The sequence below is a fragment of the Equus quagga genome, chromosome 1 (assembly GCF_021613505.1).
Source record: "Equus quagga isolate Etosha38 chromosome 1, UCLA_HA_Equagga_1.0, whole genome shotgun sequence".
In the NCBI taxonomy this organism is placed as follows: Eukaryota; Metazoa; Chordata; class Mammalia; order Perissodactyla; family Equidae; genus Equus; species Equus quagga.
Window position 1 is genome coordinate 17,170,826 of NC_060267.1, and position 21,615 is coordinate 17,192,440.

General features: G+C 46.4%; 2 protein-coding genes across 2 annotated transcripts; one reads left to right on the plus strand and one right to left on the minus strand.

Annotated features, from left to right (window-relative positions):
• The first annotated feature begins 5 nt into the window (after nucleotides 1–5).
• Nucleotides 6–15,928, plus strand: SMAGP (small cell adhesion glycoprotein). The gene is made up of 4 exons (XM_046659118.1): nucleotides 6–112; nucleotides 829–900; nucleotides 14,362–14,442; nucleotides 15,169–15,928. The coding sequence occupies exons 2-4, from the start codon at nucleotides 867–869 to the stop codon at nucleotides 15,345–15,347; spliced, it is 294 nt and encodes a 97-aa protein (XP_046515074.1). The 5' UTR covers nucleotides 6–112; nucleotides 829–866; the 3' UTR covers nucleotides 15,348–15,928.
• A 2,260-nt stretch (nucleotides 15,929–18,188) lies between these two features.
• On the minus strand, nucleotides 18,189–21,286 carry DAZAP2 (DAZ associated protein 2). The gene is made up of 4 exons (XM_046659107.1): nucleotides 21,136–21,286; nucleotides 20,065–20,183; nucleotides 19,400–19,645; nucleotides 18,189–18,462 (listed from the first exon to the last, which is right to left on the minus strand). Exons 1-4 carry the CDS (start codon nucleotides 21,146–21,148, stop codon nucleotides 18,334–18,336), a joined length of 507 nt encoding a protein of 168 aa, XP_046515063.1. The 5' UTR covers nucleotides 21,149–21,286; the 3' UTR covers nucleotides 18,189–18,333.
• Between the last annotated feature and the right edge of the window lie 329 nt (nucleotides 21,287–21,615).

Consider the following 21,615-nt stretch of genomic DNA (forward strand, 5'->3'; position numbering starts at 1 on the left):
CCCACGCTCCCCGCCGCCACCGCGGCCACCGCGGCCCCGCGGGAGCTGCGAGCCAGAGCGGCCGGAGCTGCCGTCGCGGCGCCGGGGGGCGCGGCGAGCCCTGCCCGTGCGGGTAACGCGGGGCCGGGGGCGGCTCCTCGGGGTGGGCGCCGGCGTCCGCGGAGCGTCCAGGGGCCCGGGGCGCGTCCTGGGCCCAGCGGGGTTCGGCCCTAGGGGCCGGCTTATGGGGTCCGGGCGACCGTGCGCGGCCGGCGCGGGGGACCACGAAAGGAGGTCCGCGGGGAGCGGGCCGAGCCGGGACCACGGGCTGTCGCCGGCGGGCCGGAAGGCGACAGACGACCCTCACCTCCAGGTCCCCGGCCTGGCGCCCACTCGCAGGCGCGTCCCAGCCCCCAGCCGCACCTGAGCCGGGGCGCGCGGCCCGCCGCCCGGGCCTCTCCTGACCCCTAGTGGAGGCTGCGTCCGGCCCCCGGCCGTGAAAGAGCTGGGTACCTGGGACCGCGTTTGCATACCTTTGCCTAACTTTGTCAGGGCTTGAGAAATCTCTTAGGTAAATGTGGTGGCCTGTGAAAGGATCTCGGGGTAGAACGTTCACAGGTAACGCACCCCAAATGCGGGAGGTCTCGGATCTGCTCGGGTGCCTGCAGCCTGAGGAGATGTGCAGGGACACCGATAGAGAAGAGTTTAGGACCCGCTCCAGGGAGAAGAGAGGAAATGGGAAGAGACTCAGGAAAACCTGGCACCAAAGGCTTTTCTGGGATTTCCAGAAGTCTCCAGCCCCAGGCAGGGGCCCACCCACCTCATTCCTCTTTGTCCCTCTTCCTACAGATCTGCTCCTCCCTCAAGGTGACCATCCACTGGCTGCAATGGCTAGCCTCCTGACCACGCCTTCTCCAGGAGGTAGGTGAAGGCCTTTCCTACCGGAGAAAGGTAGAAACTTGTTCAACATCCCCTACCTTCGGCCCAGATGGGAGACCCTCCCTCCTCTCTCCCTGCCTCACACCGGGAAAGGTGCTGGGAGGAAGCAGAAGGCGATAAGAGCGGACACTTTAGTGCCATCTGAATCTAAGTCTCAGGGACCTGGGCCAGTTCCTGGCACTACCACTTAAAGCTTTATGACCTTGAATGACTTATCTACCTTCTAAGCTCCAGTTTCCTCATTTGCAAAGTGGGGGAAATAGTACCATCTTATGAGGTCGTTTGCGAGGATTAAGTGGGATAACCCACTAAACACCTAGCACAGAGTCTCATATCTAGTAAGCACTCAATAACATTGGTTATTATTATTGTGGGTGCTTGTTAGAAGCCCACCTTTTCCTGGAAAGGAATTCTGCCTGCTTTCTTATTCCACTCATCTGAGGACACACTCCAGCATCAAAAACCCGTGGTTCCCCAGAGCTGTGCTCAGGCAGGGATCTACCTCTCATCACATTGGGAATGGATTCCCACCTTTCATTTCATAAGCAAGCTGAGCAGGACAAACCATCAGGTCTTCATGGATTGTTGTCATTATGTGCTAGTTAGCGTAAGAGGAACAAAACCTTGGTTGGTGGATACACCTTTATTTTCATATACACACACATTTGTCATTAGCACAGACATTCTCTGTTTTACTGCTGTGGAAACAGGTGAGTCACAGCCCCAGGGGAAGTCTAAGACAGCATCCTCTGTGACTGGTGGTACATGCAGTTCGGACTGTTGTCTGCTGAGAGATAAGAAAAGGGAGAAATGGGTGGAAGTCTACATTGGTCAGGGAGGGCTTCATGAGTAGGGAAAGCCTGGAGCTCTTCCCCTTGAAGGATGGGTAAGGTTTGTACAGGCAAAGAGGGGTGCAGCGGGTATTCCAGATAAAGGGACACATGTGTGTGAAACTACAGAAACTGTGTGTCCCCTGGAAGGAGTCCTGGAGGAGAGAGCGGAGGACCTCAGGATAAACATGCCCATAGGGAAAAGAGGTGATGCTTGGGTACCTAGCTGAAGAATTAGGACTTGGGCAAAAGGGGAACTATTACATTCTTATTTTTGTCTTTTTGAATTTGTGGTAAGAGATACATAATATAAATGTTACCATTTTAACCGTTTTTTGGTGTATGATTCAGTAGTATGAACATTCATATTGTGGGGCCGGCCCCATGGCCAAGTGGTTAAGTTTGCATGCTCCACTTTGGAGACCCAGGGTTTCACCGGTTCGGATCCTTGGCACAGACCTAGCGCCACTCGTCAGGCCATGCTGAGGCAGCGTCCCACATAGCAGAACCAGAAGGACCTACGACTAGAATATACAACTATGTACTGGGGGCCTTTGGGGAGAAGAGGAAGAAAAAAAGAAGACTGAAAACAGATGTTAGCTCAGGTGCCAATCTTAAAAAAAAAATTCACATTGTTGTGCAACCATCAGCTACCATCCATCTCCAGAATTTTTTCACCTTCCCAAACTGAAACTCTGTATCCTTAAACAATAGCTCCCGGTTCCCCTTCCTCCCAGTCCCTGGCCACCACCGTTATACTTTCTATCTGTATAAATTTGACTAGGGACCTCATAAAAGTGGAATCATACAATATTTGCCTGTTGTGTCTGGCTTATTTTACTTAGCATAACATCTCTGAGGTCTATCCATGTTGTACATGTGTCACAATTTCCTTTCTTTTTAAGGCTGAATAATATATATATCATTTTTAATATATTAATATATATAATTTTGTTTATCCATTCATCCATTGATAGATACTTGGGTTGCTTCCACCTTTTGGCTGTTGTGAATAATAGTGCTATGAGCATGGGTGTACAACTCTCACTTCGAGTTCCTTCTTTCAGTTCTTTGGCGTATATACCCAGAAGTGGAATTGCTGGATCATGTGGTAATTCTATGTTTAATTTTTTGAGCAGTTGCTGTACTGTTTTCCATAGCGGCTGTAACATTTTACATTCCCGCTAGCAATGCACAAGGTTCCAATTTCTCCACATCCTTGACAACACATGTTATTTTCTGTTTTTTGTTTTTTGGGGTTTTTTTTATAGCAGCCGTCCTAATGGGTGTGAAGTGGTATCTCATTGTGGTTTTGATTTACATTTCCCTAATGATTCGTGACGTTGAGTCTTTTCACGTGCTTATTGGCCATCTGTATATCTTCTTTGGAGAAATGTCTATTCAAGTCCTTGCCCATTTTTTAATTGGCTTCTTTTTATTGTTGTTGAATTGTATATTTATATTCTTGACACAATGACCTGTCATACAGTCTCCTACCCACTGGGTCCAAGCAAATGTAAATTCAGAAACAGGAAGGGAGAAACCACAGACAGTGTGAGGGCTTGTGTTTTGAAGGATGGGATCACTGAGGGTCTTGACCACCTCTTCCCCACCTCCCCACCTCTTCACATCCCTTTACCCCAGTCAATCTATAAAGAGCTCCTAAAGGAAACATCCTTTGGGAATGTAGAAGGCCAGGGCTCATGATGACCTGCCTGGGTCCTGGGCACTTTTGCCTCTGTAGGCCCCTTCCTCCATTAAAAAAGATACATATCAAAAATTGTATTTTACAGCTACATTGATGTAAGGAAGAATATATTAATATAGTAAAATCATTGATAGTTATATTTATAATTAATGGTTGATATAACAATATTACAATTTCCTTGACCTAAATGTTCCATTTTTTCTTCCGATTTTTTTTTTTAAAGTTTGGCACCTGAGCAGACAACTGTTGCCAATCTTTTTTTTTCTTCTTCTTCCTCTGCCCGAAGCCCCCCAGTATATATATATATATATGTATATTCTAGCTGTAGGTCCTTCTAGTTGTGGCATGTGGGACACCACCTCAGCATGGCCTGATGAGCGGTGCCATGTCTGCGCCCAGGATCCGAACCGGTGAAACCCTGGGCCGCCGAAGCAGAGCCATGAACTTAACCACAGGCCCACGGGGCCAGCCCCTTCTTCTGATTTTAAAAGAAGTTAAAATCATAACAATTAAAATCATTAAAAAACATTTCCTTGAGCCCCGAGAAGCAGTACTGTGGACCCCAGGCACCAGGCCTGCTGTGCCGAGTATATAAATCACCCTGCTGGAAGTAGGGTGGGGTGCACCCTAGCATTGTGGACTCCCCACCCCCCCGTGAAGCCAATCCCTTACCTTCTCATCACACTAGCTGCCCCCTAGGTTGTCCTCACTCTGTATTAGACGCTCAGCGTTTTTCGTCTTGCTTATTCCTCACCACAACCCTGTGAGCAGGTTTTATTCTCATTTTACAGAAGCAAAAACTGAAGTTCAAGGAAATTAAGAAATTTTCAGAGATTCAGAAATTCTCCCAAGGTCAGGTGGCTAACAATGCAGAGGCAGGATTTTGTGCCAAGTCTGTTTTATTACAAAGCCTGTGTTCTTTCCACCATGGTATACTGCTCTCAGAGTCTCACTCCACTCTGCTGGCTGTGGCGCATGACAGAGAAGGAAGGACAAAGGGAGCAGAATTCCAGGGCGGGTTCCCATGGAAAGGAGAATTGGGGGAGCCGCCCTTTGTTGGGCAGGTCTAGAGCAAATAAGTAGGTTGGCAGACTCAGGTGGCAAAGGATCTGATGCCTCAGTGATAAGAGATTTAGTCCCAGAACAAGGGCCACAAAGAAACCAGCCAGTATCTGGGTTAACAAAGGAAAAGGGTAAGTGAGCAAAATAGATCTTGAAGTTCCTTTGCTGTTGGTCAGGATTTGGGTGGAGCCTCAGATCTTGTGGTCCTCTGTCCCAGGCCTCCCACCTAAGAGAAAAACAGCGCTACAGTCTTTGTAAGCCTGAGAAGGGAAGGAAGAGGGTAATGTTGTTATTCCTTTGTTTGGACCAGGAGGCAGGAGAGAAATGGGGTAGGAATAGGAGATAATGGGGGGGGAGCTGTAAGCCATTTCCCCTGCTTTTATGCCAGGCTTCCTGAACTTAGTTTACTTAGTTGTTGTTTATTTTTTTCATTAAAAAGCTATTACACTACTCAGCCATAAAAAAGACAAAATCCCCATTTGCAACAACATGGATGGACCTTGAGGGTATTCTGTTAAGCAAAATAAGCCAGACAGAGAACGACAAATACTGCTTGATTTCTCTCATATGTGGAAGACAAACAAACACATGGACAAAGAGAACAGATTAGTGGTCACCAGAGGGGAAGAGGGTAGATGGGTGGGCAAAAGCAGTAGAGGGGCACATATTTATGGTGATGGATAAAAATTAGACTCTTGGTGGTGAGCACAATGCAGTCTATGCCAAAACTGATAAATAATAGTGTAAACCTGAAATTACACCATGATATAAACCATTATGACCTCAATAAAATAACTGGGAAAAAAAAGAAGCTATTACATGCCCCTCAGGGAATAGCCTTCTAGACCTTTCCTATGTACATATAGGCACATATATATATGTGTGTTTATAGTTTTATTTTAATTTACTTTTTTTTACAAACTTGTAATCATATTACACATGCTGCCCTAGCAATTTACTTTGTTCATCTAACCATATATCCTGTCCCAGTAATTGCAGATCCACCACATTGTTTTTAACAACTGTATAGTGTTTCCAGAATGAATGACCTGTAATTTTTTTAATCATTCCTCTGCCAACGGACATTCAGATATGTGTCACTCTTGCAACCAGTGCTACAGTGGGAACCCTTTCCATTCTGCTGTAAAACTCAGAGAACCAAATCCAGTGGACGCACTTGGAGAGTTGGTGGTGTGTGGTGGAAAGAACCGTGGAATGGAGACACAGGATTTGAAACCATGCTCAGATAACTGCTGGGTGACCCTGGGCGGGTTGATGCTATCACTCTTAGGCTGTTTGGGGTATGTCCTTCCAGTGCCAGCTGCTTCTAGTGATCCCATTGTAAATCTTTTATATATGCTGCTGCTAAGCTGTGGCTTCCTCATTCTTCCCCCATTTTACTTTTGAGTGGTTAGCTTCCGGGACCTAAGGGCAAGGACTCTGTTAAATTCTCATCTTGGTGAATTTGGCCCATTTCTCCAGTCATTTGAAATCCCTGTGTTTATCAGCTTGCTGGTTGCTTCCCTAGCTTTGAGTCTTTCACAGATTTGTGGATCCTTCCCTGGGTCGGCAGGGCTCTGCATTTACTCAAAGGGCACCCAGCCCTTCAACAGTAAGCCTGCGTGGAAGGCACCAATGAGTGGAACTCAAAACAAAAGATCTTGCAAAGAATTTAGTATTCACAATATTGAAAAAAGAAACCAAAAAACCAGAGTCATTATCATAAGGGGAAAATTACCTTATTAGATTTTCTTTTACTTGTTTTATGATTTAATATTTTTATTTTAAATTACATAAAGCTCTTAGTTTGGTCCTGGCATGGTTTGACATAATAATATCAATTCAAAAACAGAAAAAGTCAAATCCCAGTGGAAGAACTGCTTAGACTGGCATTGCTCCATTCCTGGACAGTCAGTTACTACCCCAGTTGGTCCTGATAGCCAGGCTCTGTTACTCCACAAGGGTATCATAAGCAGTCTTTTCACATGTTCTGTGATGAGACGCTGTCTACTCATGCAGCACCTTCAACCCTCCTTCAGCCCTTCCCCGTCCTCACTGTCAATTGATGACCTTGCATTCTACTTCTTGAGCAAATTGAAGTTCTCAGAAGAGGAATGCTAAAGGCCCCCACTCCCCCACTCACCTGCTCCCTCCTCTGTGCCCATGTGCACGTTCGTAATGGACCATCTCTGCTCTGTCTGAGCCAGCCCCTCTGTTTGTGCACTAGACCCCACCCCTTCAAGGACAAGGTTCCAGCCACTGTCTTCTGATGCATCATCAGTTGTTGCCTCTCTTCTGAGTCATTCCTATCTGTACATAAACATGCTGTCACTTCTTCCCTCCTAAAAACAAAGCAAAAATAAACAAACAAAACTGGAACTCCCTTCTCCCTCCAGATACAGCCCCACTTCTCTGTTCATCTTTACAGAAAAAAAGAGTTTATCTGTATTCTGCCTCCAGTTGCACTCCTTCCATTTTTTCCTGAACCCGCTGTAAACCAAGGGTTTATACTTAGCACTTCACCAAAGCTGCTCTTGTCAGAGTCGTTCAATACTCTGCATGACAAGACTCAGTGGCCCTTGTACTTGATCTGTTTGACTGCTACTTCTCAGTCTCCTTTGCTGTTTCTTCCCTGGGCTCAGTCCTTGGTCCTTTTTATCTGGACTTCTCACTTGGTGATCTCACCCAGGCTCATCGTCTTAAATATGCTGACTTTTTAAATCTCCAGTCCAGACCTCTTCCCGGATTCCAGTCTTAACATCTGCACTTGGATATCTAATAAGGAGTCATATGCAAAATTGAGCTCTGGATCGTCCCTTCCAAATCTGATCCTCCTGCAGGCTTCCCCCGCTCTGGTAACACCTTGCCCTCCCTCCCTCCAGTTACTCAGGCCCTAACCCTTGGTGTCATCCTTGACTCCACCCCACATCCTATCAGTCTTAGCTTCAGAATACATCCAGAATCCCTCCACTTTCTCACTGGGCTGTTGCTAGACCCAGTCAATGCTTTCCTGCAAACTAGGAGAAGGCCCCCTCTTTGAGTGAACGTGACTGTGCCCTGGTGCCGAGCACAACCTGCTTCTCCACCTCCGCACCTTCCCGCAGCCTGTTGCCCACACTGCAGTCAAAAGGATCCTTTGACGTCAATTTCTGTTTCAATTACCTATTGCTACTTTTAGTGGCTTAAAAAGATAGCAATTGAGCCAGCCCTGATGGCCTGGTGGCTAAAGTTTGGCACGCTCTGCTTTGTTGGCCCAGGTTCTGTTCCCAGGCGTGCAACCACACCACTTGTCTGTCAATAGCCATGCTGTAGCAGCGGCTCACGCAGAAGAAATAGACGGACATAGAATTAGAATATACACCTATGTACTGGGGCTTTGGGGAGGAAACAGAAAGAGAGGAAGTTTGGCAACAGATGTTGGCTCAGGGTGAATCTCTCCCAGCAAGAAAAAAAATAGCAATTCATTGTTTCTTACAATTCTATGAGTTGCTGGGCACTCGTCTGCTGGCTTCACCTGGGCTCACTCATGCAGCTGCAGTCCGCGGGAAGGTCCCAGATGACCTCCCTCACACGTCTAGCAGTTGGGACTCACTGTCAGCTGAGCCTAGGGTGCCTCGGTTTTCCCCCATGTGGTCTCTCATCCTCCAGTAGACTAGATTGGGCTTCCTCACAACATGGTGGTCTTAGGGTTTCAGAAGTGCTGTCTTTGGAATTTCAGGCTCCACTCCAGACCTACAGAATCAGAATCTGCATTTTAACAGGGTCCCCAGGAGATTCTTTTGCACAGCAAAGTTTGAGAAGCACTGCTTTAAAATATAAATCCAATCATTCTCTGCTCAAAAACCTCTGAAAGGTTCCCCTCTCATTCACTGGAAAAGCCAAAGGCCCTCCATGGCCTACAACACCCATGTCACACAGCCCCCTTGACTTCGTCTCATTCTGCTGTCTCCTTTGCTCCCTTCAAGTGACCTCCGTGCTGCGCCTTTAACCTGCCAACCGTGCGATGGCCCCAGGTGCTTTTCCTATTATGGATAGCCCTGGCTGGAACTCCCTGTTCCCTTGGCCTGGAATGTTCCTCTCCCAGGTCTCTGCTGGTCTGCCCTCCTCACCTTCCATAGGTCTTTCCTCAAGTCACCTCATCAGGGAGACTTTCCCTGACCTCCCCAGCCACATCCTCTATGCCACATCCACAAGTCTCTATGCCCCTTCGCGCTTTTTTTCTACATAGGACTAATCAGCATCCAATATAGTATATCTTTTACTTATTTATCTTGTCTCTTGTCCGTCTTCCCCCTCTCAGAATGTAAACTGTATGGAGAAAGGGTTTTTTCTTTTAACTGTGGTAAAATTCTACAGAACATAAAATTTACAATTTTTAAGTATTTGGTTCTGTGGCATTAAGTACATTCACATTGTTATGCAGCCGTCACCACCATCCGTCTCCAGAAATTTTTCATCACCCAAAACTGAAGCTCTATCTAAACAATAACTCCCCCCTCCCGTCCTCCCATCTCCTGATAACCACTATTCTGCTTTCTGCCTCTATGAATTTGACTATTCTAGGCACCTCATATAAGTGGAATCGTATGATGTTTGTCGTTTTGTGACTGGCTTATTTCGCTTAGCATAATGTCTTCCAAGTTCATCCGTGCTGTAGCATGTGTCCGAATTTCCTTCCTTTTTTTTAATTTTATTTTTTAATTTTTTTTCTATTTTGTTTATTTTTTTAATTTTTATTTTTTTCGGATGAACATCATATTTCAAATTCTGGATACATTACATCATGTTCACCACCCGAACACTAATTATAGTGCATCCCCTCACATGTGACCCTAATCACCCCTTTTGCCCTCCCCCTCCCCCTTCCCCAATGGTAACCACCAGTCCAATCTCCAATGCTATGTTTTGTTTTTTTTTCTGCTGTTTTTATCTTCTACTTATGAGTGAGATCATATGGTATTTGACTTTCTCCCTCTGACTGATTTCACTCAGCATAATACTCTCAAGGTCCATCCATGTTGTCGCAAATGGCCGGATTTCGTCATTTCTTATGGCTGAGTAGTAGTCCATCGTGTATAAATACATCTTCTTTATCCATTTGTCCCTTGATGGGCACCTAGGTTGCTTCCAAGTCTTGGCTATTGTATATAATGCCACAACGAATTTCCTTCCTTTTTAAGGCTGAATAATATTCCGTTGTATGTATATACCACATTTTGTTTATCCAATCATCTGTTCATGGACGCTTGAGTTGTTTCACTTTTTGGCTATTGTGAGTAATGCTGCCGTGAACATTGGTGTACGAATATCTTTTCAAGTTCCTGCTTGCATGTGGACATATACCCAGAAGTGGAATTGCTGGATTATATGATAATTCTCTTTAATTTTTTAAGGAACCGTGAGGGCATGGGCTTTTACCTGTTGTGGTCACTGCTCTATGCCCAGAGCCAAGGGCAGAGCCTGGCACGGAGTATACACGCAATAAATACTTGTTGGATTAACTTTTTAATTTCCCTGTCTGTGAATCTCAATCCAGGAAGGCTGTGTGGCTTGTCTGGCCCAGCTTGTTGGTAGTGGTCCTATACTAGCTCCTAATGCTTGCTGTTTCAAGATCAAGGCCCTTAAAGCAGGCCCTAGTGACTTGTTCTAGAATTTTGCTGGGAAACTACGTGAAGCTCACTAGTTGCTTACAGCATCTGCCTTCTTTCCATGGCCCCTGAGGCTCCTGGCCCCTCTCTCTCTTTCTCAGAAGCTCCTACATCACCAGTCGTGATCCCTTCACATGTTCTTTCAGCGCCCTTGCCTGTCATTTTTCTGGATCCCTTTTAGATTAGCCTGGCACTTTCTGGATTGCATCCCTTCCCTTGAGCTCACCAAGGCTCCTGCTGCTCCTTTAGTGCAAAAATCATTCTCTTTGATCGGAGACAGAGGCAAAAGGGCCCGGGGGGTTCTGCTTTCTGTTACCTCCAACCCGACGCCTTCAGACCCAAACAGCAAGCCTACTCCTTTCCCTGTTCTTGCTCCAAATATACTGCTTTTTAAATTGTCCTTCAAATTGTCTGCCAGCTCGAGCTATATAAAGCTTCCTGGCGCTGCTCTTCTAAGTCTCTGACAGCCTCTACTGTAAGCATTTCTGCCGTAAAACTTTATGTGCATTTGTTGAAAGACTCACATTCTGAAATCACGTTACTAAAAATGGGCTTACAGGAAAAACAGGATTGGGGCAGACCACTCAAAACTTAGGAAACTTTGTAAGGAGGATCCTAAGACTACAACAAGAATCTCAATAAAAATATTGGCAGTTGAATCTCTACCAGCATTTGAACCTTGAATCCATGTTGGTCCTTTGCCCCCTGAGCCCTGGAGAGTGTGGGATTCCTCCTCTTAGAAGTAGATTCCAGAGAGCCTGCACTTCCAGCAGAGACCATTGTCATCAAAAATAAAAATCTGATGTAGGATCTGCCTTCTTTATCCATTGTTTTCCTAGAGAAGTAAATTTCTGTGTACCTTCTTCATTTGTACTTATTGCTTCACCAGATGCCTTAATATAAATGGAAACCAAACAATAACTACATCTAAGGAAGGCACTTCTATTGAATTTTATGTTTCTTCAGGTCTTTCAATATTGCTGAAATGTTCTCTTTAGTCGTAGAAAGCTGGCCTCTGATCACATCAGACAGAAAGCTGGGGAAGTTGCGTATGAACCACCATGACTTCCGCATTACGCAGACCTCATTCCCTATTTACCAGTCGCCAATGAGCGAGTTCGTGTTGGAGTGCTCTGTGGCACCAGTCTGTAGTTGACTGTGGGCGTCTGCTTTTTCTTCTGCCTTTGTCCGTATCTTTTAACTTTCTGGAAAGCTTGTGCTGCCTCACAGTTATCTTTCACTACCTCTTCCTCTTTTTCCCTATTGGAAAAAAAGAAGAGGACGGTGGTAGGAAGGGTTAGTGTAAATACCTCGCTTGGGTTCTGGAGTGGGTGATCCTGGATTTGGATCTCGAATCCATCCACCGTCTCTTTAAGTGTAATACGAGGCATGTCACTTAACTCTCCCTGGGCCTCAGGGTCCACATTAGCAAATAAAAACACCTACTTTGAAGTTATTGGTATTGTGAAGATTAATAATTATGTATATAAAGCACCCAGCACAAAGCAGGGACTTACTAAGTGGCAGCTGTTAGAATTGGGATAATTTGCACAATTTCCCACCTGGGAATCATCTTCCCTCCCAGACTCCCTTTCCAGAGAGTCATATGGATCTGTTCTGCGAACCCTCACTACACTTCAGCTCCGTGGTGGGGTCCCTGGTTGACCTTAGCACTGCTGTTTTCCCAGCTTCTGTGACGGTGTCTCTGGCACATGGTAGGTGCAAAGTAAATTGTTGTTGATTGATTGAGCTGGCTCTTAGTCATCTTTACGTTTAAACTTCTGTACATACATTATTCTTCTCAGTGCTCTATATCTCTTAAGTTCTCAAATGTTTAAAAAAGGCAGAGCTAAGAGCAGTTCTACAGAAGTCTAGATCAATGGTGGGAAGATGGAGTGCAGCCTTGGGAGATTTTGGGGAGGAAAGTGTGTGTGGTGAGGGGCAGTCTGAGGCAAGGATCAGGTGGATAAATTTCAGGGCTTCTGTTTGATGGACGTCACAGTATAATCTCAGAAGTGACGTCTCATCACTTTTGCTGTAATCTCTTTGTTAGGAGCAAGTCACCGTCCAGCCTACACCGCGGGGAGGAGCTTACTCAAGAGTGTAAATACCAGGGGTGGGGATCCTTGTGAGCCATCTTAGAAGCTGCCCGCCACACTCCCCTTTGACAAAGCAAGAAACTGAGGCTCAGAGAGGTTTAGTAACTTTCTCAAGGTTGCCTAGTCCTATGCTGGGGCAGGGTTCAAACCCAGAGCACTTGCCCCTTTTAATCACTCAACGTAGAAACAAACTCACAGTCACCTTTGTTGCCTATGGTCGCCATCAGTCACAGAGTGAACAGATGACTGAATCCAGAGATGTTGGTGTCGGCCCCGTGGCCGAGTGCTTAAGTTTGCGTGCTCTGCTTCGGCGGCCCAGGGTTTCGCCGGTTCGGATCCTGGGCGCTGACACAGCACCATTCATCAGGCCACGTTGAGGTGGCATCCCACATAGCACAACTAGAAGGACCCACAACTAAGATATACAGCTATGTACTTGGGGGATTTGGAGAGAAAAAGCAGAAAGAAAAAAAAAGAAGATTGGCAACAGTTGTTAGCTCAGGTGCCAATCTTAAAAAAAAAAAAAAGAGAGGTAACCATTCACCCCAGGCCACAACGTAGCTGAGTGTATCACCATTCCTAAAGATACAGTGCGGAACGGTAGAGAAGGGTTTCACCTGGCCTTGGGACCGGGAGGCACTCCAGGCTGCCCACCTCTGCTTACTCTGTTGTAGGACCAGGAGGGTTCACCAGGCCTCCCCTTGGCTTGTGTGAAAAGACCCCTCAACACCGTTGGTCCCTCTTAATACTGCTCCCAGGCTCACCAGACCACTGCTAGTGACTGAATTTCACTTGCCCTAGATGGAAACCTGAAGGCGTCAGGCCCTAGACAGGAACCATGCTCGTGCCCTGTGCTCCAGCCACACCGCCTTTGGAGTCCTCTTATCTCAGAGCTTTGACCCAGGCTCTTCTCTGCCTAGAATGTGGGCCCCCACCACCACCCTTTCACCCCATAAATCTCTACCCCTGCTTCGGCTCCAAGCTCAAATTGTACTTCCTGGGGAGGTTGTTCCTGCTGTGAACTGGGGTGTGGTGGAGGGTGAGCTCTGTGAAGGCAGGCTGTGTCTGTTTTGCTCAGCGTTATGTCCCCAGCGTGTCCAGCACAGACCCCAGCAAAGAGTGCAGTTAACGAGTGCTGCTGTTGCTATTTACTGAGTGAATATTGAGCTGCCTCCTGTCGGTGATTCTAGGGCTGGCCAGCCTGTTTCCCCAGGATACCTCTGTCCTGCAGTAACTTTTGCTTGTTAGCTATTCAAACCGCTACACTAAAACGCTAACTAGGAGAGAACTGAAGCGCTTCCGACTTCCCACGTGAATACTTAGAAGAGGCTTGTGGAGACCACTCGTTTTGTAGTGTCCCGGCCCTGGGTAATGACTGTAGGGGTGGGACTGTCGGACTCAGGAGGACAGACAGACCAATAGCAGGAGGAAGTGTGGGATATATTTTAGTGCAGGAGAGGCCTTGCTTCAGAACTTTTCAAATTGCAGGGCCTACTCTAGAAGTGCAAAAAAAGGTGTTTTAATAAGAGAGGAGCATTATTTCATTATTTAAAAATAATGTTTACAAAGATTTTGTAAGAACATTGAAGAAATGCATGTGCCATATAGTATAAAGTAAATATACATGTATATACACTCATCATTTGATCTCATTTATGTAAAAATATGCATTCCTAATAATAGCTTAATACTTACTGAGTTTACTTACTACATGTCACAACAAACCTATGAAGTAAGTACTATTATTTCCATTTTGCAGGTAAGGAAGCTGATGCACAGAGGGCTTAGGTAATTTTCCAAAGGTCAACCAGCTAGGGAAGGACAGAGCTCAGGTCCGAACCTCATCGCTCAGGCTCTAGAGCCCATACTCTTAACCACTGCATTAGGCAGAGAGAAAATCCATGTTTGTTGGCTTTGGGTGGTAGTTTATTTTCTCTCGTATTCTTCAGGTTATTTATACAGATTTACCTTGGGAGTTGAATGATAAATTTTTGAATGGGGAAGAATGTGGGGAGGGTGAAATTTGAAGGACAAACATATATTTTAGAACAAAAGAATCCACCCTGTTTCCTTTTCCACTTTTCTAAATTTTCCAGAAGAACTGATAACCACCCCCATTCTGCAGGCCACTGAGGCCCGGTCCCCAGAAGCGGAAGCCAGCACAGCACTCATTGCAGGTAACAAAGGGTCTGAGCCAAATCCAAGGGACTTTCCAAGTTCAGGGGCTGGCTCTCTTACCCCAGAGACAGCCAGGAACCCACTGTGGTGAGCCAGGAGTTTCCCTATACAGAAAGCACCACAAATTAGAGACCAACTCCATTAACGGGCTCGTTTGGGCATGAAGGTTATCTTACACACACACACACACTCACACACGGCTATAAAAGACTCTTAGAGGCTTCGTGTCAGAGGCACTGCTAGTAAATGATAGGTTGGGAGGTGGCCACAAATAGATATAGGTGCATACGGGCACTACATTCAAGTATGGGGTAGGGATGAGGATGTGTGTGGTTTGTCAAGTGGGTGAGAAAGAGGATGGGAGGGATCAGAGAAACCCCCACAGGAGGCTATGTATTTAAAAAACCCTTCCTGTTGGGATAAGCTATTTCCTGTCTCCCTTCTTCTCGTTTCTATCGTAATCATCAGGAACTGGTTGAGGGGGCGTTCAGTTCTGTCAGAAATCAAAAGCCTTGTGTGCTTGGCCTAAGCACCGAGAAACTCCAGATATCACGTCCCACAGAACTTGGGTGGGGTGGGGGAATGTGGATCTGGAAATGGACGCTAGTTAACTAGAACAGGAGATCCTTATGAAAATTGAGGGAACCATCTAATTTGGGGACCCGTGAGTTCCAGAGACATCCTCAATGCTGAAACATCTCTGCATTTTCCCTCTCCTTCCCAAGTTGTTATCACCGTGGTCTTCCTCACCCTGCTCTCGGTCGTGATCTTGATCTTCTTTTACCTGTACAAGAACAAAGGCAGCTACGTCACCTACGAACCCGCAGAAGGCGAGCCCAGCGCCATCCTCCAGATGGAGAGTGACTCAGCCAAGGGCAGGGAGAAGGAGGAATATTTCATCTGAGTCTTGGCCCCAAGGAGCTAATCCAGGCTCCAGTGCTAACACACTAGTTAATTTATTAGGTGAAAGTTTTATCTGAAATGTGTAAGCAGCATTGATTGACATGGGCAAACCTGAGCTCTTTCAAGGACATAGGCCCAAATGCCAACATCACTGGCGCCAAGGACCAGGGACACAGAGAAAGCTGCTAATGATGTCTCTAGCCAGGCCTTTGTAATACAGCCCGTGTTTGTGACTGACCGGCAAGGTGGAGCTGTACCAGGCAGCGTTTGAGTATGTGCACCGTCATCTTCACTTTTTTCACAGGTCAAAGGGAAGAAGAGAGTTAGGGTCACTGGCTGCTCCTCTGTTCCCTGCCTGGCCACCTAGTGACAGCCTGAGCGGACATATTGTCCATAGAAGTTCTTCCCAGAGACTGGATACCACAGTCCAGGCCAGGCCAGGAGGAGCAGGAGACCATGGAGACCGCACCTCCTAACGAATGTGCTACATTCCTTAATCTGAGCCCTTCCTTTCCATATTCCCCAACCACCTCCTACTTATGCTATTTTTATCAGAATTAAAAATTTTCATTGATACAGAAATTGGTGCAAGTAACAACTATCTTTTTGACTTATCCCTACTTAAACTTCAATGATATTTTCTTTTGCTTAAGTCCTTTGCCTGTGTTCTCTCCCAAGCAAAAAGAACCCTAGGAAGTTTCTGGAACAGTCTCAGGGGTTTGAAACAAAAATGGTCCTGGGAGATGAATTGGTTTAGCCTCCATCCTGGCAAGGACCAGAATTTCCCAGACTCCATTCTGTGTAAACACAGAGGGAACAAGGAACAATCTACCTCCCGCTTTTCTCATCAGTGTCCTTTAAATCAAGCTCAGAGAAGCTTCTTGGATCTATCTTCATCTCAAAATGAGGTACGTTTAAAAGGCACAATGTTTTGGTAAAAATCGTGAGCTCCCCAGATGTTAACTTTGGAATTAAGTTAAATCTCCTTTGAGGTCTTAAATGTATTGCCTCCATTGTCCAAGCTCAATTCCACCCAAAGTAAGACCCAAGAGTTGAGGAATCAATCTTGGCAACCTCGATTCCAGTTTTCAGTATTTCTCCAAACGGAACTTTGCAGAAACTGAAGGTCACCCTGAACTTACACTAAAACACCTTCCTCAAGTCAAACTTTAGGGCAAGTTAGGAGAATGAGTCATTCCCTTATTCCTAAGTTTATGTTCTCAACTCCTGTGGCATGATAGGCTTTTAAGAATCTGGGGGCAGGTCTGGTGGTGTAGTGGTTAAGTTTGCACACTCCACTTCTGCAGCCCAGGGTTCGCGGGTTCAGATCCTGGGTGTGGACCTAGACACCGCTCATCAAGACACGCTGTGGCGGCATCCCATATACAAAATAGAAGACGACTGGCACAGATGTTAACTCAGGGCCAATACTTCAAATAATTTTTTTAAAAAAAGATCTGAAAGACTTTAGGAAATAAAATGAAGAAAAGTTAAACAGCTAGAATGGAACTCATGAAAATGGTCAAATTTTAGCCTTGTACTCCTGCATTTATTTCAAAGCCTTCATTAAAAAAACAGAACGACAGCAGTACCTATCTGAATTCCAGATGGGATATAAAAGAAGATATATACGAAAGAAATCTAAAACCGAGCTGAGTAAAGAATCCTTGAAGTGAGGTGTAATGCAACTTCATCACTTTATTCAAATCTTCAAAATAGTCTTTATTCTACATTTTTAGTATAAAAAATCCACAAGTTAAGTGCACCACAGTGTAGAGAGAGACATACAACGCTGAACTTCCATAACAGTCAATGGTACAGTCAAACATCACATGTACAGAACACAAAATTTAGATGAACTGAAATTATAAGATAAAATAAAATCCAATTGCTGAAAACAAAAATCAAAATAAGGATCCCTGAAATAGTCTTAACCCTAATGAGATTTCACTGGACTCAAGTCATCTTGTAGTGAGGCGTTCACAATACGACCCCATTAACCCACCTTAGGAATTCTTGGGAGCCACGAGAGGCTGCACCAGACGCTGACAATATATGGTAACCAATTTTTGATCTGAAAACTCCCCTTAATTTGGCTCTGAAATCATCAGGCTTTCGAAATGCATCCTCCTCCTTTGCCCCTCAAATTATAAACAAACTGTGTTTACAGTACAGTTTGTGTTGATATCCTTTGTTCAAACAAAGCTCAGTGTTTCTGGCACCAAAGCAAACTTGGGTTTGGTTCATGTATGAAGAGACAACCTATGAGGAGAGTCCAAAAGACATCCTCCACTTCTGCCTGAGGAGATGCAAAAGCAGAAGTTATAGGGTCTGTGCTTGGGGCACAGAGGGGGTTTCAGAGGATCCTTGTGAAAGACTAGTTAAAAGATGACAAGTGGGGAGAAGTGCAAGGAGAGAAGGAAATTAGTCTGACTGGCTTTCTGTCCTGCACCATTGATTCAATGGAGATTGGTGGAAAGGGATGGAAGACTAGGGCTGAGGGTGGGATGTGGGGCAAAGGATGGAAAGGAAAAGGCAGACAACTAATGCATTTCATTTATAACAAGTAATATAAATCAAAGACTGAAAGGAGATTAAAGACCAATCAGGGTAATTTGGCAACTTTAATTCTTAGGAAGATCAAAGTTCCCTCCAAACCTAATTTGATGTTTTATTACTAAAAGCAAAGACCAGTATGGTGCAGTAGTACTCCAGAGGAATTAAAGGAAGATCCTTAGGGCTGCTTCGCCCACATTCATTTTATGAATGGATACCTCCCCTACCTCAAATGCTTTAGGGAGGTACTGCTACCATTACATGGTTCCTTATTAAGTTTGAAAAGTGCCTGAAAGTTTGGGCACCAGAAAGACACCCCAACAACATGTGTCTAAACTGCAACTTCAGGTTAATATGACTAAAGCAGTTACATTGTGAGAAGTGCTGAAGGTATGTGATGTCTTTCCCGGCACAGAGGTGGCCTTGGTTCTTCACCAGATGGTGTAGCCACCATCTGAGCCACCCATGAAGAAGTTTCCCTTCCGCTGAGTTACAAGGACATTGGCTCCCTGCATGACTGCAAGCTGAGCAGCATTGGGAGGGCATCCAGGGGGTGGAGGCTGAAAGGAAAAGACAAGGTTGACTGGGCACAAGGCAGTTGAGACAAGGCAAGTGGACACACGTGAAACAGAGGACCTGTAGGGAAACTGGCAATGTGCTTACCACTAGCATCTTAAAGAGCTAGTTCTGCCACCAATCTGCATTCTAAAGCAGGTCTATATACTCTGTGAACCCAAAGATACAAACAGGAAAGAGAGCCTACAACTTATTCAAAGGGTTCCAGCTCCAAGATAAAGCCTATGGATACCTTCTGAATATGGAGAGTCCAGACCCATCGGCATTTTCAGGATAGGAAATCATTCCTATCCACATGCCGAAAACAGGGAACGGGTGCCAAGTCCATGGCCCTAGACCACAGGGTCCCTCAACAGTTTTCAAACGACCATTGGATAACCTAAAGGCTCCATCTAATGACACCGTTCTCACCCCATCTCTAGCATATGGCTAGAGTAGATGGCCCTGGCAAGGACCACGTAGGCTCTAATTCCCATGCATAGGAGAACTAAGCAGGAGACATAACTAAAATCCCTAGTATCTTTCTAAAAGCTACTTAATAGAGATCATGCATTCTACTTTTTTAATCATCATGGTTCCTGATACAATGTCATGCTGATGGCAAATATTAAGTAAATGCTTATGGAATGAATGTTACTAAACCAGTTCACTGTACCAAAGTGAACTGAAAAAGTAGCAGGCAGGACTCCTAAAACAGGAAAATAAAGGAATCTGGTTAATTCAGACCCCAGTCAATGTGCTAGATGCTACTGACCTGCCACAGTTCTGCCCTCTCAACCGCTTTCTGCCTGGCTAGTGGATGTCATGGTTGCACCAATACTAGCAACTATTATCCAGGGATGGTGAAAGGATGAATATGTAGTCATTTCAGAAAATTAAAATACACATGGGCTGAATTTTTTTTGAGAAGTGCATACTCACAGGAATGTTGCCAGCAGCAGTCCCAGCTCCAAATCTGGCACCTGCATCATACCCTCCATCCACCAGCACTGTTGAACCAGGTGGATAGATGGGACCAACTGGATAATAAGCCATGGGGATTGTGGAACCTAAAGGTCCAACAGCCACAGACTGGGCCATGGGAAGATACAGTGAGGCGCCAGGAAATGCAGCTGACATGGTGGGGACTGTGGCAGCCCCTGGGTGCACAAAGCTCGGACGATAGAGCTAGAAGAGGCAGAAGAGAAGGCAAAATGTTACTTTATGACATTCCTATTTCAGATTTCATTCCTATTTCCTCTTTAATGAGTCAATTCGTACTTCTCCTTGTGCAGATTACACTCTGTGAGTTATAAAGTTGCCTTTCCACCACCACCACTCCATATTCTCCTGGATCACTTCCTGCCAAAGCTAATGTGAGGCTCAAGGAATGCAAACTCATCTTCTTAACCTCAGCCCGTGCCAAATAACATGAAATAATCACATAATGCATTCTCAACTCCAAAAGAAACTGCTGAACTCTATAGTGTTTTAGATTATTCTGTTGGTGAAGACTAAATAAATATGTGGACTCAGACTTAGCTAAGGACTGAAAATGCGACCCAAGAGTATTCTCAACCAGTTCAAGTTTAGTAAACCAGAAGCACCTCTGAGTAGGCAGGTGGAGCATCAGTATATGGTGGAGCCTGAGGAAGATGCAAGGTCTGAGGATACACTGGATTCCCCGGAGGCTGCACAGGGTAGGTTGGCTGCGTTGGATATTGACCTGAAAGACAAGAAAAACTGCATGTTGCCTACCATACAGAGCCACCAAAATGGGGCAGGGCATATTGGGGAGCTAACCTCGTAGGGCAAGCAGAAGGGGATGTGCAGACAGACTGCCCTGGAGGGCCTGATTCCTGGAGCCAAAATAATAAGCACTCTCTTTGCATCCTTATAACCGAAGATGCTGGATTCTAACTGGAAAGGAAAAGCGCTGTTCCCACTAGCCTACTGGTGTAAGAGGAAAATCTAGCTGAGCCCACGTTCCTTCCTGAATGCGGAACAGGTCGGGGCATCCGTTCTTGCCCATGTTTCAAGGGTGCAGCCTGCCGCTGCTCTCGGTAGTCTCAAGGTCGACTTCCAAATCACAAGAAAGAGTGAATGCTGGAAGTGAACCTTGAGACGGAGAGAGAGTGAAGTGGAATGTTTTGACTGCAGAGGATGAGGATCATGCGCTCCCCTCCCAGGCACCTTGGTACGACCAGTGAAACCAGAAGTTCTGGCCGCTAGTGAAGTGAAGGGGAAAGAGACCCTTCAGGCCCGGGCCCGCCCACCAGCGCCGGCACCTCACCAGTTAAGCCCGGGGGCCTGCCTGTGGTTCCGGAGCGCGGTGCCCCGCCTCCGCCGGCTCTCCATTGGCCTACCCAAATCCCTGCTCTAGCTCCCCATTTGCTCCTGCAGATGCCTATCGTGACAAGCCTTTCCCCCCCCCACCCGACCCGAGCCCGCAGCTCCAAACTGCGCCACAGAGTTTAAGGGGAAAAGGGCCGGGAGGGAGCGAGCAGCCGTAGTTCGGGGATGACGAAGGCGTTTGGCTCAGTCCCCTGGACCGCAGCCGGCCGAGAAGCGCGGCGCAGCTGGCCCCAAGTTTGGCGTTTGGTGACCCTGGGCTCCAGGCCCGATCGCTCGGGCCAACACTACTCCCCCCGACGGCCTCAGCCGCCCCCTGTCCTTGCCTTTGCTGTTCATCGTGGCTGCGGGTCCGGTTCGGCTCAGCGTCGCGGACGGTTATTTTTTTCGTCCTCTTCCTGTTCGTAGTCACTTCCGTGTCACGTGACGACTCGTCCGCCTGGCGTCACCCGACGCCCGATCGCCGCTGCCGCCGGAAACCCCGCCCCCTTGCCTGGCCTCCAGTAGCTGAAGGGAGGGCCCGCGTAGTCCCGCCCACTCGCGTTGGCCCCGCCCAGTCGGCCTCGTCCTCTAACCCGCACCCCTCCCTGTGCCTCCACCGGAGGAAAACCAAATACGTGCAGGTATTGTCTCAAAACAGGATCTTTTCTCTGTGTCGGGCGCGCGGAGGCAGAACCGTTAAACTACGCCCCTGAACCTTTTTCCACCTTCGCGCATCAATTCAAGGTCACCTCACGTTGACAGCCTTTCCACGAGGGGCGTAATTTCTACAAATTTCTCTAACTGGCTGAGATATGTCCCCCCAA

Excerpts from the sequence above, each read along its gene's own strand:
- SMAGP (XM_046659118.1), top strand. The coding sequence starts at position 867 with ATGGCTAGCCTCCTGACCACGCCTTCTCCAGGAG. Across the intron at positions 901-14,361 it reads GACCACGCCTTCTCCAGGAG|AAGAACTGATAACCACCCCC; the intron begins GTAGGTGAAGGC and ends TAAATTTTCCAG. Across the intron at positions 14,443-15,168 it reads CAGCACAGCACTCATTGCAG|TTGTTATCACCGTGGTCTTC; the intron begins GTAACAAAGGGT and ends CTCCTTCCCAAG.
- DAZAP2 (XM_046659107.1), bottom strand. Across the intron at positions 19,646-20,064 it reads CTCCACCTGCCTACTCAGAG|CTCTATCGTCCGAGCTTTGT; the intron begins GTGCTTCTGGTT and ends TGCCTCTTCTAG. Across the intron at positions 18,463-19,399 it reads CTGCTGCTGGCAACATTCCT|CCTCCACCCCCTGGATGCCC; the intron begins GTGAGTATGCAC and ends TTTTCCTTTCAG.